The 14491-nt window shown below is 40.2% G+C and overlaps 1 protein-coding gene across 1 annotated transcript in view; it reads left to right on the top strand.

The window, feature by feature from the left end:
- Window positions 1–13714, top strand: part of GOLGA5 (golgin A5) — a 34588-nt gene extending 20874 nt beyond the window's left edge. Inside the window, exons 8-13 of the mRNA XM_047080194.1 lie at window positions 1644–1772; window positions 4237–4335; window positions 6269–6494; window positions 9770–9875; window positions 11263–11326; window positions 13200–13714. Coding sequence (XP_046936150.1) covers window positions 1644–1772; window positions 4237–4335; window positions 6269–6494; window positions 9770–9875; window positions 11263–11326; window positions 13200–13280 — 705 coding nt within the window. The 3' untranslated portion in view covers window positions 13281–13714. The remainder of the gene's footprint in view (window positions 1–1643; window positions 1773–4236; window positions 4336–6268; window positions 6495–9769; window positions 9876–11262; window positions 11327–13199) is intronic.
- The last annotated feature ends 777 nt before the right edge of the window (window positions 13715–14491 follow it).

Raw genomic sequence — 14491 nt, 5'->3', positions numbered from 1 at the left:
CTGAGTTTTCTCATCTGTAAACTGAAGGCAAACAGAGCTGCTCTTGAGGATAAGGGATATGTGTAAAAGGGCCTAGCATTGTTCCCAACATGGATTAGGCCCTCAGCAACTGTTAGCTGATGTTACTTCTGGATTTTTTCATATTGGCCAAGTAGAAGAGCTGATAAAGACTGTTGTCCTCATAGTCTGTAAAGTAGGACTTTTTTTTTCGTGTAATTTTGAATTCCAAAAATTCAGTCCCATGAATTTAGAAATGGAGTAAATGCTAATCCTATTCACACCTTGTCTTATTTATACATGTATTTTGGATGAGATTATGAAAAATAGGACTTGTTATATTTAATATCTCATCCTTACCCCAGCATCACTGATGACGTTGACTATTCTCAAGAAGTTGATGAAATCTATAGTAAGGATTAAAGTATATCCATCAGAATGAGAGAATTGTTACTGGCCTACAATAGCTATCCTTCACGCAGCACTTCTGTGCCAAGCATTGCGCTGAGCTCTGAGCGTACATCCTTCATTTGTTCCTCACCATAAACCTGGAAGGGACGTATGGTGCGTTCTCTTTCTGTAGTTTGAAGAAATCTAGTCATAGAGAAGGAGAGTAGCTTCCCTGTGACTAGTAAAGTAGCAGAGTCGGGGTTAGAACCTTAGTCTGTCCGATTCCAGAACACGTTCTTAACTACTGCCCATCCCACCTGCTGCTCAAGAATTCATTTGATTAAGTCAAATTGATGGCAAGATTAATTTACCTACTACTCACCCCGAAAACTCAGGGGTAGGGAAAAATAATTGTACTTATTGCTGTTTTCCTCTAAGTCCACAAAGTTGTGTTATCTGGGAATATCTGTTATTATCTGGAAGTATCATTAATCTGTCCGTTCTTCCAAACAGTATGTGAAGTGCGGAGTTGTGGAGAGGAGTTCAAGACAGAGTGTACCAAAAGATCAAAAGCAGATTGAGATGCTGATTTTCATCTCTTGTGGGCCTGTATGAATGGACGCATGCTTAACCCATACAGGGGAAATAGAGAAACCTAGAGTTCTCTTCTTTGCCACTAGCAGATTTGATAGGAAATCTAGAAGGTGGTTTTTGAGTTTGAAGAAGTGAGAATAATGACGCTAAGTGAAGGAGTGAGAAATATAGAAAGATATAAAAACATAATGGTAATAAAGCTAAAAAAATGAAATAATAGACTAACCTGAGGGTAAGAGAGAACAGTTATTTCTTAGTTTCTGTTGAGTACTTAGCACACATGCAAAAACTAACTATAACCTGCATTCCCACGGGACCAGTGCAGCAAAGTCCTTTTTGATGTTATGTTTCTGTTCCTTTTGAAATTGTTAGCTTTTGATTAGAGCTATAAGTCTCCCAGGGAGCCACTGTTTACGCATGCTCATTAAATCACATGGTTCATGTGCTGCGGCAGCTATGGTAACCTCTTCGTGTCTCTCACCGTTTGCCATATTATACAGTGAAGCGTCCGTTTATCTACTCCTTTTGGGCTGAGACCATGTCCTCTCATCTGTATCCCTTTAGTGCCCGCTGAGCCCAGGGCATGGTGCACAGTGATAACTCAATAAATGTTGAAATGAACGGTTAATTATTGCTTTCACATATAAGGCTCATCGTTTTAGGATATGGAGGCTCAGCAGGTTAGTGAAGCAGAATCAGCAAGAGAACAGTTACAAGATCTGCAGGACCAAATAGCTGGACAAAAAGCATCTAAACAAGAACTGGAGGCAGAATTGGAGCGACAGAAGCAGGTAAAGATTTTAGATGGGCGATTACCAAGGAAGGTGCTTTGCTGGCGGTCCCGTGAGGCTACTCTTCTAGTAAAGGACCTCACTGACACTCTTGTAGGATGGGTTTGGAGTAGTGATGGTAAATGCGACCTTCTAGGTCCCTCCTGCCTTGTCACTACCCACCCCTTCACTGTTTATTTGACAGATGAAAAATAGAACCACAAAACGGTTATGGGACTTGCCTCTTAGCACACAGCTAACTAGAGAATAGAATAGAACCCAGAATTCCCATCCCAGAGTTCTTTCTACTACCTCGTCTGTATTTCGGTATATCTCCTCGTCACAGTGTGTATGTACAGAAAGCTTAAAAAACATCAGTTGATTCTCACGTTTTATTACATTTGTACTTTCTAGGAACAACAGTAATAATATTTACTAGAAATACAAAATACATTATTGCCATATTAAGCTGTTCTTTCTGTTTGAGAAGAAATATTTATACAGTGTTCTTATAAGTCATGTTTATAATTGTATTTCTTTGTTTACTCGGCAGTTGTTTGTTCCCCAAGCCAAATTATTTTACTTTAATAGACTTACATAATAGTTTCATTATTAAAACAGTTAAACATGCTTACAGCCACATTTTCAGAAGAAGATGCTGTATCTAACGTTAATAACATCTGTAATTTACTGAATAATGACATTGTTGTAAGCACATAGTACACATTATCTTATTTTATCCTTACAATAAAATCTGTATTTACAGAAAACTATTTTTAGAATTATCAGTGCATCACTTATAACATTTCCAGCCTTGTGCATTTATATTCTTAGATCTTTTTTATTAGGATTTATCATTTCTGAAACTTGTTCTATTCTCAGAGAAATATTTGTTTTTATTATGAACGTACCACTTGGAGCTGTTTCCTAGGTAGTAAGGAAGGAAAAAAATTCACCAAGTAGCAGCCTGCAGATACATCATAGTCTGTCTTAGATAATTTAGTTATAAAATTGGCCACCCTTTCAGAAATTGCATTTTAATTTATTCAAGGGGCTATTATTATATAGTGAAAGGCAAAAACTTGATGGCCTTGATGGTTAGATAATTTTCATTTTATTATGGCAGATGGTTTTACCGCATCCACTGCCAGTGCCTGTCTTTAAAATGATATAATTAAGTAGAGGCAAGTGCAGCTGAATGTAGCTCTAGGCTGTTTATTTAGTCATGAGATGTTCTGGGTGTAAGTGCTTAATCTTGGGATTAAATAGTCCTATGGTGCTCCTTATTAATTTAAGTAATTTCAGCCTTAAATTTTTGCTAGCCTAAGAGTTTAAAAGAAATCAGACCTTCTTGTAAATTGAGATTCTCCTACCCTAATTACTGCCTCATTTTCTTTATTCTCACTTATCTCAGTTTTTTTTTCAGTAAAAGGAGCAGGCTGAACTAAATGTTTTAACATAGTCTAGCAGCTTGATCCTGTCTCACGTTTACTTCTTCATACAGCTCCCTTTATTTCGTCTGCACGGTTAAGCATAATGCTTTTGAAGGTTTTTAGTTCATTACTCTGTCTTCCCTGGCATGTGCTTTGTCTTAAATTGCAACTGACACCAACTCATCATATGCATTATACAAACCAGCAGCACATTCGTGCAGTTGTTAATGAATCTGGAGGTATTTCTTTCTTTTAATTTTTTTTCTTAAATGTATTTATTTTTGAGAGAGACAGAGTGTGAGCAGGGGAGGGGCAGAGAGAGGGGGAGACACAGAATCGGAAGCAGGCTCTAGGCTGTCAGCACAGAGCCCGACGTGAGGCTGGAACCCACAAGCTGTGAGATCATGACCTGGGCCCAAGTTGGATGCTTAGCCGACCGAGCCATCCAGGTGCCCCTGGAAGTATTTCTTTTTTCCCTTTTAGCGATGATAGAGCAAAACAGGTGCACGATATTGCCTGGTCCAAATAAGTCCACGAAGAGCTGCTCAGCATCATTAATCAGTAGAGAAATGCAAATAGAAACCACACTGAGATGCCAGTATGTACCCATAGAATAGCTACACTTACCAAAACTAACGGTACCAAATGTTGGGAAGGATGTGGAAGAACTAGAACTCTGTCATGTTGCGTGGGAATCCAGACTGGTGCAGGTGTTTTGAAAACAATTCACAAGATAATTTGGCAGGTTTTGTTCCTCTAAGTTAGACAACACTTACATGATCAAGCAGATCTCTTCCTACACATCTACCCAAGAAGAATGAAGACACACGATCACTTACAGAATCGTGCTTGGTTATTCATCATGTACGAATTGATACAGCACGGTGGAGTACCATTCATCAGACCCGTCCAAGTCTGTTCATTTGTTCATTCAGGATAGACACAGCGCATGTTGGCTGAGGGCCTCCTGTGTGTCAGGCACTGTTTTAGGTACTGGGGATGAAATGGGGGACACTGATAGAGCTTCTGTTTATTCATGTTTCACTTTGTAGGAATTCCACTACATAGAAGAAGATCTGTATCGAACAAAGAACACATTGCAAAGCAGGATTAAGGATCGGGAAGAAGAAATTCAAAAACTTAGGAATCAGGTATGAATGAGTGCTCACAACTTGGGAAGAGATACCGTTGCAAAGCTAATTTTTTTGTAGAGGCTACAGAATGACCTTCTTTTCCCATATTTTCACCTGAGTTCTGCTGTTGCAGTAGTGAGGTGTTACTTTCAGTCTGATACAGAAATTCCTCTAATGCCGTTTGAGGCTGCATTTGCTGTGTTCTGTGGCTTCTCCTACAAGTGTCTTGTAGCCAAAGCCATCCGAGGACACGTGATTTACCTCAAATTTCATGTCTTCTAACTTCAGTGATGGTTGTGCCAGTTGCCAGTTTCATAATTACAGTTTCTTTCCTGAGAAAAATCCAATGATAAATCTTCTTATTAACAATTGATATTGTTTTCATAAAGCCACCAAGACTTATGTTCAACCCCGAAAGTGTAAAACATGGGAAATAACATGTGCCCACCACCCAGATTTACCCATATTTATCATTAACTGTGACAGAATCATGCATTCACTTATCCTGTAACTACATTATCCTTTTCTCCCTTATATTTATTGACTTAATAAGCAATGAACCCATTGAACATTTAAATAATTTATATAAAGATTTAGCTGGTTAATGACTTAGTTTGAACATATAAAGTCAAATAATTTTGGTTTTTAAGTTCTCAGACTTCATAGTAGTCTGTAACTTAAAATATTTTAGAATATTTTAATTTTTATGAGTTGAAAATAGGAGCGCCTGGATGGCTCAGTCAGTTAAGCATCTGACTCGATTTCGGCTCAGGTCATGAACTCAAGGTTCGTGAGATCGAGCCTGCATCAGGCTCCACGCTGACAGTGCAGAGCCTGCTTCCGATTCTGTGTCTCCCCCTCTCTCTGCCCCTCCCCTGCTTTGCTCTCTCTCTCTCTCTCAAAAATAAATAAACATGAAAATAATTTTCAAAAATTAAAAAAAAAAGTTGGAAACAGCTAACTGATTTCAGTGTTCTCTTCTTCCCTCACCTGCCTTTGTGAAGTGCCTAAATGGTAACGTGACTTTGCTAGCAGAAAGTCAAAGAAAAGAGAGGAGCAGAAACCACCAATTGGTTTAATCCTTAGATAGAGATTCCTATATTTATTAAATGTTTATTGAGTGCCTACTAAGCCTAAGATAATTGGGCTATTTTAATTAAGAATTAACTGTAGGAGGACATCTCTTAAAGATTTTTCATCTAAGTGGAGCAGAGGAAAACCTTTGTCTCATAAAAGAAAGTCAATCAATACACACTTTAAAAAGAAATCAGCATCTTAGTATCTTGCCCCAAAACAACCACCCTTAAATGAGCGGCCACATAAGCACATAAGTTGGTGCTCAAAACCATCAGTCATCAAGGGAATGCAAACGAAAACTTCAGTGGGATACACCTGTGACTACACCATCAGAACGGTGATCAGCGATCGTACCCCTACATACCGCCTACAGAGCAGTGTAGTGAGTCGTCCGAAGTCGGACTGGCCACGGGGTTGCAGAGCAGAGGTGAAAACCTCAGGCTGTGGTCTTTGCGCTGTACCACACTGCTGAGTTATGGGGGGTTTTGAATCCAGGTGGAGAAGTTCAAACTGTCATGGATCGTGGATCAGTGCTTTCAAATATTTCTGACCACGAGGCCACAGCAAGAAGCAAAGAACACGTTGTTTCCCAGTGTTCACATGTACTTAGAAGTACAAAACTGAAACAGAAGTTTCACAAAACAGTCCTCTCACCATACTATGTGCTGTATACTCTGTCCCTAAAATGTGGATTATGACCCACCAAGTTGATTTTGGGGCCCATTAATACAGTTTGAAAATCTCTTCTGTAGCAGTGAAAGTAGGATCACAGAGGTTTGAGATGTTGATTAATGCCACACTTTACCTGTGGGAATGTGGATTCTATGTTGTATAACTTTAGTTTTATGTAATTTGTGAACACTTTGCCTTTCAGCTTACTAATAAAACTTTAAGCAACAGCAGTCAGTCCGAGTTAGAAAACCGGCTCCATCAGCTAACAGAGACTCTCATCCAGAAGCAGACCATGCTAGAGAGTCTCAGCACAGAGAAGAACTCTCTGGTCTTTCAGCTGGAGCGCCTTGAGCAGCAGGTGAACTCTGCCAGCGGAAGTAGCAATAACGGGTCTTCCATTAATATGTCTGGAGTTGACAATGGCGAAGGTAACAAAAACAGGAATTTCAAAAGAGCTTTTCATTGCCTTAATTCCAACCTTGCTAATTCAGACATGACTTTGAAAAGTTACAGAAAGACCATTTTTATTTGTAAAGAAGCTTCGGGGCACGTGGGTGGCTCAGTTAAGTGTCCCACTCTTGGTTTCAGCTCCGGTCATGATCTCAACATTTCATGGGATCGAGCCCCACATCGGACTCTGTGCTGACAGAACCTGCTTGGGATTCTCTCTCTTCTTTTCTCTCTATCCCTTCCCTGCTTGTGTGTGCACACACACTCACGCATGTGCACATTCTCTCTCTCAAAAATAAACAAACTTTGAGGGGCACCTGGCTGGCTCAGTCGGTTGAGCATCCAACTTCAGCACAGGTCATGATCTCGTGGTTCGTGAGTTCGAGCCCCACATCAGGCTCTGTGCTGACAGCTCAGAACCTGGAGCCTGGTGCCTGCTTCAGATTCTGTGTCTCCCTCTCTCTCTGCCCCTCCCCCGCTTATGCTCTGTCTCTCTCTCTCTCTCTCTCTCTCTCTCTCTCTCTCAAACATTAAAAACATTTTTTAAATAAACTTTGAAAAAAGAAAGAAAAGAACCTTGATCCAGCAAAGCACCCACTTTTCTTCTGATGTGAGGCCTGAGCCATCTGTTTGACATAATCTTAGCAAACAGGACAATGGACTGGTTATATATATCCCTCACTAGTCTGGGTCTTAGAGAAGGGAGGCCCAAAGACCGATGATCATATTGAAATATGTAGGACATTCATCAAGATGTTGATGACAAGGCAGATAATTTGGCAGAGAGGGGCTTTCATGAAGACTTAAAGAAAGATTTAGTTTAATAATCTAATCTGGGGGTGCCTCGGTGGCTCAGTCAGTTAAGCATCTGACTTCAGCTCAGGTCACAATCTTGTGGTTCATGAGTTCTAGCCCCGCGTCAGGCTCTGTGCTGACAGCTCAGAGACTGGAGCCTGCTTCGGTTTCTGTGTCTCTCTTTCTGAATTCTGTCCCTTAACCACTCATGCTCTGTCTCTTTCTCAAAAATGAATAAACATTAAATTTAATCTTATCTGTAATTATGAATATTAAAGCTAATACTTAGTCATGTAAGTATATCCATGCTCTATAATTTTAATGAAGAAATCTGTAGATTCCCAAAATACATAACTAAGAAGAATGTTAAAGACTTTAGTATAACTTCAGCAGATCAGGTTTTTAATCTCAGAGCTTCATAAAGTCTACAAAGTAGTCATTCAGCAAACCTCACAGTTCTTTGGTTTTATTAAAAGTTTTTTTAAGTTTTTAAAAAATAACACATTGTTGGGGCGCCTGGGTGGTGCAGTCGGTTAAGCGTCCAACTTCAGCCAGGTCACGATCTCGCGGTCCGTGAGTTCGAGTCCCGCGTCGGGCTCTGGGCTGATGGCTCGGAGCCTGGAGCCTGTTTCCAATTCTGTGTCTCCCTCTCTGTCTGCCCCTCACCCGTTCATGCTCTGTCTCTCTCTGTCCCAAAAATAAATCATTAAAAAAAAAAAAATAACACATTGTTGTTGTGTGTGTGTGTGTGTGTATGTTTTTTAATAGCATGGTTACTGTTAAAAATATCAAAAAAAAGGAAATTAAATCACCCAGTAATCTTACTCTCAGATAACGTTTTGGAGTATCTCCTTTCAGACTTTTTTCCTATATATGTTTGTAGTATCTGTTTTATTGGTTATTAACTTTTTCATATAAATCAGTTTTTATTATGTATTTTCTTACAGTAGTTTATGTCTATTGCTTTATATACATCCATTGTGGAAATGGCATAATTTGTTTAATAAATTCCTCATAGTTGGAGATTTAGGTTGCCAATTTTGTCACTAATATAAGCAGTTCTGAGGAAACTATTCTCTGTAAATATCTTTTATTTTTCTTAACATAAGCTATTAGAAATGGAGTTTGCTGAGTCCTAGGTATACACATTTAAAGGCTTTTGATTTTTGTTGCCAAAATCAAGTAATTATTAAGCACCTACTCAGTACCAGCTACTGTTCTAGGCATTGGAGATACAGTGTTTGACAAAAGAGGTCAAATCTCTGCCCTTTGGATCTTACATTCTGGTGCTGTGGGGGGAGCTAGACAGTAAATTATGTGAGATGGTGATAGGTGCTACAGAAGAAACTCAAGCAGAGAAGGGAGAGACAAGGTGCCAAGTGTGGAGATGGGATTGTAATTTAAATAGACCTCATTGGAAAGGTGGCACTTTATTAAAAGTCCCAAAGGAGGTAAGACAGACTAGAAGGAGCTCTACAGGAAGAGTTTCCAGGCAGAGAAGAGCAGGTGCAAAGGCCCTGAGGCAGGAGTGGTGCTGGCATATCGCAGGAACAGCAAGGAGGCCAGAACAGCTGGAGAAGACTGAGTGGGGGGGGAGAGTAGTCTAAGGGGAATTCAGATAACTTGGAGGAGACTGTTTTGGCCTGAATGAAGTCGGAAGCCATTGAAGAGCCCTGAGGGGATAAGTCCTCTGACTGTGTTTTAGTGAGATGCCTCTGGCTGCTGTATCCAGAATAGACTGTAGAGAGCTGAGAGTGGAGGTGGGGGACCAGGGAGGAACCATCGTATTAACGTGTGTGAGAGATGGTGGTGGTGAGGACCTGAGTGGGGTTCGGAGGGTTATTTTAAAGGTGAGTGGGCAGATCGGCTGTGGAGTTTGAGAGAAAGAAAGGAGTTTTGGCCTGAGCTGATGGAACGATGCTCTCGTGTACTGAAATGGGGAAAACAGCAGAGTGAGTAGGTTGGCAGGGAGGGCAGGACGTCAGAATCATGGTTTTGGGCATGCTAAGCCTGACATGACTGTTAGATATCCAGATGGAAACAAAACAAGACGATTGGATGGGTCTGGAGTTGGTGGTCTGGGCTGGAGATACAGAGCTGGGAGTCATCAGCTTTGTAGAAAGGGTGTGTCTGGCCTCTCTCTTGCCCACACAGGAAGAACCTACTCATTAATGCTCATTCTCAGCAACATGGTATTTGTAAACTTCAATTTTTTTGCTAATTTTGTAGGGAAGTAATTGTTTTAGGTTTTAATTTTTATTTTTGTGGATATAGAAGTTTAGCATTTTATATAATCAAATTTGTGTCCTTTCTTTATGGACTCGCCTTCTTTGGATGTAATGCTTATTTGAAAGTTAGCCTTGAGATCTGTTTTTAATACAATATATATTCAACTATAAATGTTAGGACATTGATTTTGGCGTTCGTACCTTAATTCATTCTTTTCTTGTTGAAACAGGCACACGGCTGCGAAACGTTCCTGTTCTTTTTAATGATACAGAAACTAATCTGGCAGGAATGTATGGAAAAGTCCGAAAAGCTGCTAGTTCAATTGACCAGTTTAGGTAAGCAAGGACAGTAGTGACGAATGATGGATCTTCAGCTATTTTTGTACCATTTTCTGGTGGTTTCAGTCACAGTAAGTCCCATCAGGCAGAGCTGATATTTAAAGTGACATTTCCCTACTTCCTCTCATGATAGTTCATTCAGTCTCATGAAATTGCTTTATGTGCTCTGCCAGTGCCTGTATTTTATTGAAGATTATTAACCCTGATCATCTCTCTTCTTGTAATAAACCCTATTAAAGACTCTTTTTAAATTCCATTGAGAAAACTTCTGTCTCATGTAAATGCATCCACTGGAATGCCTTATTTCATTTTATCGTGTGATGAGAATAAAAGATGCTACTATATGTGAATGAACAGTACGCATTTTAACGTATATTTATATATACTGCACAAGTAATATATCATTTATATGCATGTTATTACATATTAATAACTTCTTTATACTAGCATACATCCACCCTACAAAGAAAATGTTTTAACAGTTTATGTATGCCTTGTTAAAGTTCATGTTTCAATAACCCCCTAAAGTCTTTTGCCTCTTAGTGTTTATAATTAAACACAATTATAATGAGTTGTTACAAAATAGAGCGATCTTTTCTTACCTTTTTGTGTCAGAGCTATGGTGTTAAAAATCAGGAGGATGATTTGCTAAGGTTGCTGAGGCCACGGGCCAAAGATGCCATAGTTGTTATCTCCAGGCTGTTAAGCACATTTATTTCAGCTACTCATTTATTCAATGTACATAATAATTTTTAGAGAAACTATATGCGAGGTATTATGCTGATGGTGGTGAAAGACACAGAAAGGCCTAGAAGAAGGGTGTATGTGCTTGTATATGTACCATCTTGATGGGGAAAAAGTTTCAAAGAGGCCTAACAAGGTCTAACGTCACGCTGCTCCCGCGTTTACTGTGGTTAAGTGTTTGCTTGAGTTTCTGTAGTTCTTTGCCTTTTAGACGCATGCGTCTGTGCAGAAGCTTCCAGATTAGCTCTTTGCAGGTATTAACCAACCAGACTCTTTCCCTGTTCACGTGTTGACACTTGGCTTATCTTTTGTAACTTCTTTGGTCTCTGAAAGAAAAATTATTTAGAGAGGGACCAACTTGCCTCCTGTAGTTGTAGCTGGAGATTTAAGGAAAACTATTGTGCTATATATTTAACAGTCAAGCCACAATCAATAAAGCAAATATTTGTTTACTATGATGTTTCTATGGTTATTCCAAGTAATCATTTAACAATCTACTATAAAATGGTTTTTCTGTTATGGTGGCCATAGAAATAGTTTAAATGAGAGGAATCCTAAAAAGCCTCATTAGCTGTTACCACAGGAAGATGTGCTTTGAGTGTTAACTCTCTCCTCTCGTCCCCACCCTCCATTTGCACAGCATCCGCCTGGGAATTTTTCTCCGAAGATACCCCATAGCACGAGTTTTTGTAATTATATATATGGTAAGTAAACCTATTTGAAAACAGAATGCTGCACTTGATTTTTAATAAGTTTTTTCCAGCTGCTGATCATTTTGACCAAAAATCTAGCAATCAATTTTGAAAGAGAATAGAACTCATTTTTGGAAATTAAGATTTTTTTCTTCAGGTATGCAAGTATACTTACAGTTCATTACATCTAAAATATAAATTGCTCAAAGGCTTTTCCTACAATAAAATTAACTGTAGTGAAGTTTGATAGTTACCTCAATTTCTTTAAAAAAAATTTTTTTTATGTTTATTCATTTTTGAAAGACAGAGAGAGACAGAGCACAAGCAGGGGTGGGGCGGAGAGAGAGGGGGACATGGAATCTGAAGCAGGCTCCAGGCTCCACTCTGTCAGTACAGAACCCAACGCCAGGCTTGAACTAAAGAACCGCGAGATCATGACCTGAGCAGAAGTCAGACGTTCAACCGACTGAGCCACCCAGGCGCCCCTTATAGTTACCTCCATTTCTAAGCCCCTCTGATGATAAAAATGCAATGCAAAACAATCGATTTCATTTTATGTAAAGTTTCTTTGATTGTTTTGCTTTATTTTCTGAAAGGCTTGTAAGGTTGATTTCTTTCAGATTTCTTAGCTCTAATAAAATGGTCACCATAGTTTGGGATACTGTTTCATGTGTCTTGTGACCCTAAAAAGCCCTCTAACTGTTCTGAGTGAGGGCGGCTAAGAGTAATTAAGACAAGCAGTTTTCCTGAAAAAGGAAAAAAGCTTACTTAGTAAAGAAATTTCTCTGTGATCCACTAGAGGGAAGAGTTATTCCTTTAAATAAAAAGTTCTTAAGGAGCGGAACCTGGGTGGCTCAGTCAGTTAAGTGTCTGACTCGATTTCAGCTCAGCTCATGATCTCAGGGTCCTGAGGCTCAGGGTCAGGCTCTGTGCTGGTGGTGGAAACCACTTGAGATTCTCTCTGTGTCCCTCTGCCCCTCCTCTGCTGGTTCTCTCTGTGTCTCTGTCTCTAACTAACCAAAAAGGTTTTTAAGTGAGGGATGGAGCGAACAAGAGAAAAAAATTGATGGCATCACAGAGGCTTAGAACAGGCCTACACTGAGTCGATTCCTGGTGTCAGAGAGTGAAGAGCGCTGGCACTTCCGTCAGCACGAGGTGTGATGGCACACGACAGAATGGCGAGGCACGTAGCAAGGGAGCCTCACATAACCTTAGTGCTGCCACGAGGGAACTAGTGGGAATTCATCACTGTAGGTCCCGTGCTCGACCCTAAATCAGTTCCTGAAGCTCAACACGTTATTCCTGCAGGAATGTCTTCCCATCTCCCCTTCACCAGATGATGGCTACACCCTTTTCAAAACACCAACCGTAACTCTGTTCCAGAAAGGCTTTCCAACCGGGAGCATTTGGGTGGCTCAGTTGGTAGAGTGTGAGACTTTTGATCTCAGGGATGTGAATTCAAGCCCCGCATTGGGCCGGAAGCCTACTTTAAAAAAATAAAGCCTTTCCAACCAACTTCATATATATCTTGCAATTTTCATTATGCCATCTACTCTGCATTATAATCACCCGACTGGTTATTTATGTATACCTGTGCATATTACGAATATGTTAAGGACATTGATAACTCTCAACTGAGAATTCTTCAGGCATCACAATTATTACTGTCCATTACATTTAGCTAGTTTAGTTGCTTACATGTTTGTTTCTTCATCATCTACCCAGTAAACACGTACCAAGCGCCTGTGATGTTGCACACACGGTGCCAGCCCCAGGAATACGGACACAAATACGACATGCTTCCTGCCCTCAGTGCACTACACAGTAGGCCGTTGGTGCAGATTGATCTCTTGGCTAATCTAGAAACTGTTTTCTTTTTCTTTAGGCTTTGCTTCACCTCTGGGTCATGATCGTTCTGTTGACGTACACACCAGAAATGCACCATGACCAGCCGCATGGCAAATGAACTGAACCCAGTTGTTTTGGTGACTGGTCATCTGTTTTCAGACTTGGGATCTGCAGAAGGACCAGTGGCCTAAAATTGCGGAGAATGGGGTGCAAGTTCATCTCATCACTACAAGCTTTGAACTCGTTCACTTATTATACAAGTGCTCTGCTGCCTAAGTCCTCCCCCCATTTCTTTCAAATGGTAAGAGTTTCTGAAACCGACAGTAACATAACAAGCTCAGCTCTGCTTTCTCTGAAGTCCAAGATTCAGTGTGTGTGTGTGTGTGTGTGTGTGTGTGTGTGTGCGCGCGCGCGCACGCACGCACACAGACGTGCTGGGCTCGTTCACTCCTGTACAGGCCAGCCTGTGTTTTAGGTGACACGCATTATGGGTTATAATCAGGGAAACTAATTGTATTTACTGATACAAATAAAACGTTTTCTTTTTGATAATTCGGTCTGCTTTCGTATTTTCATATATTTAGCTTTGCAAATATGGATTTGCTTCTTACATGTTAAAGGCCTGATTGGTCTGAGGCTTTGTATAGATACATAAAATTTGCTGTGCATTTTTCTTTTGTAAAATAGTATTTTCTCACCCCCTATTAAATAGGACCTTTCTGAACAGGCTTTAGTGAGAAAAGCAGAAATGAGCAGTGATGTCACTGGTCACTGATTCTTGGTGCTTTTCCCCCTCTCCGGGATACCCCACTCCCTCCTGTCCCAGTGTGCCAGCTCCCTCGGGTTCTTGGGCACTTGGTCACCGTCCTCTTTTCCTTTCCTCTAGCCTGGACCTTGGGTCAGTCAGCTCAGGACATCCATAGCCCCTGCGTGTAGTGTTTAGGAATCAAATCTGTTTTTTCAACCTTTGCATTTTTAAAACACTCCACTGCAAAGACATTATGGAGTTATTCTTTGAAAAGAGACATTTTCTTTGCTTGAAGTTCAATATAATGTCTCTTTTGGCACTCCTTTTCCCCCACATGCCTGAATTCTTATTTTGTCCCCTGGTTACTGGTGGTCTCTCTTCGCCTGTGATTAATTCATGTAGATCTTGGGCAGGGGTACAGTTCTATCAGGAATGTTTCCGAAGCAGTCTGCTGGTGCTTAACCAAACACCTGAGCAGAGTTTCCGTTCTTAATGACATCTGTACTATGACTTTAATTGACCTATAAATTCTTCAAAATTAATACCCTAGCAGATGTATATGTTTCTTATTTTTCATCAGA

The sequence above is a fragment of the Lynx rufus genome, unplaced genomic scaffold, assembly GCF_022079265.1.
Source record: "Lynx rufus isolate CCGP_SWC_20201006 ecotype Redwood Valley unplaced genomic scaffold, mLynRuf1.p SCAF_17, whole genome shotgun sequence".
Lineage (NCBI taxonomy): Eukaryota > Metazoa > Chordata > Mammalia > Carnivora > Felidae > Lynx > Lynx rufus.
This window is presented reverse-complemented; position numbering and strand designations above follow the sequence as displayed.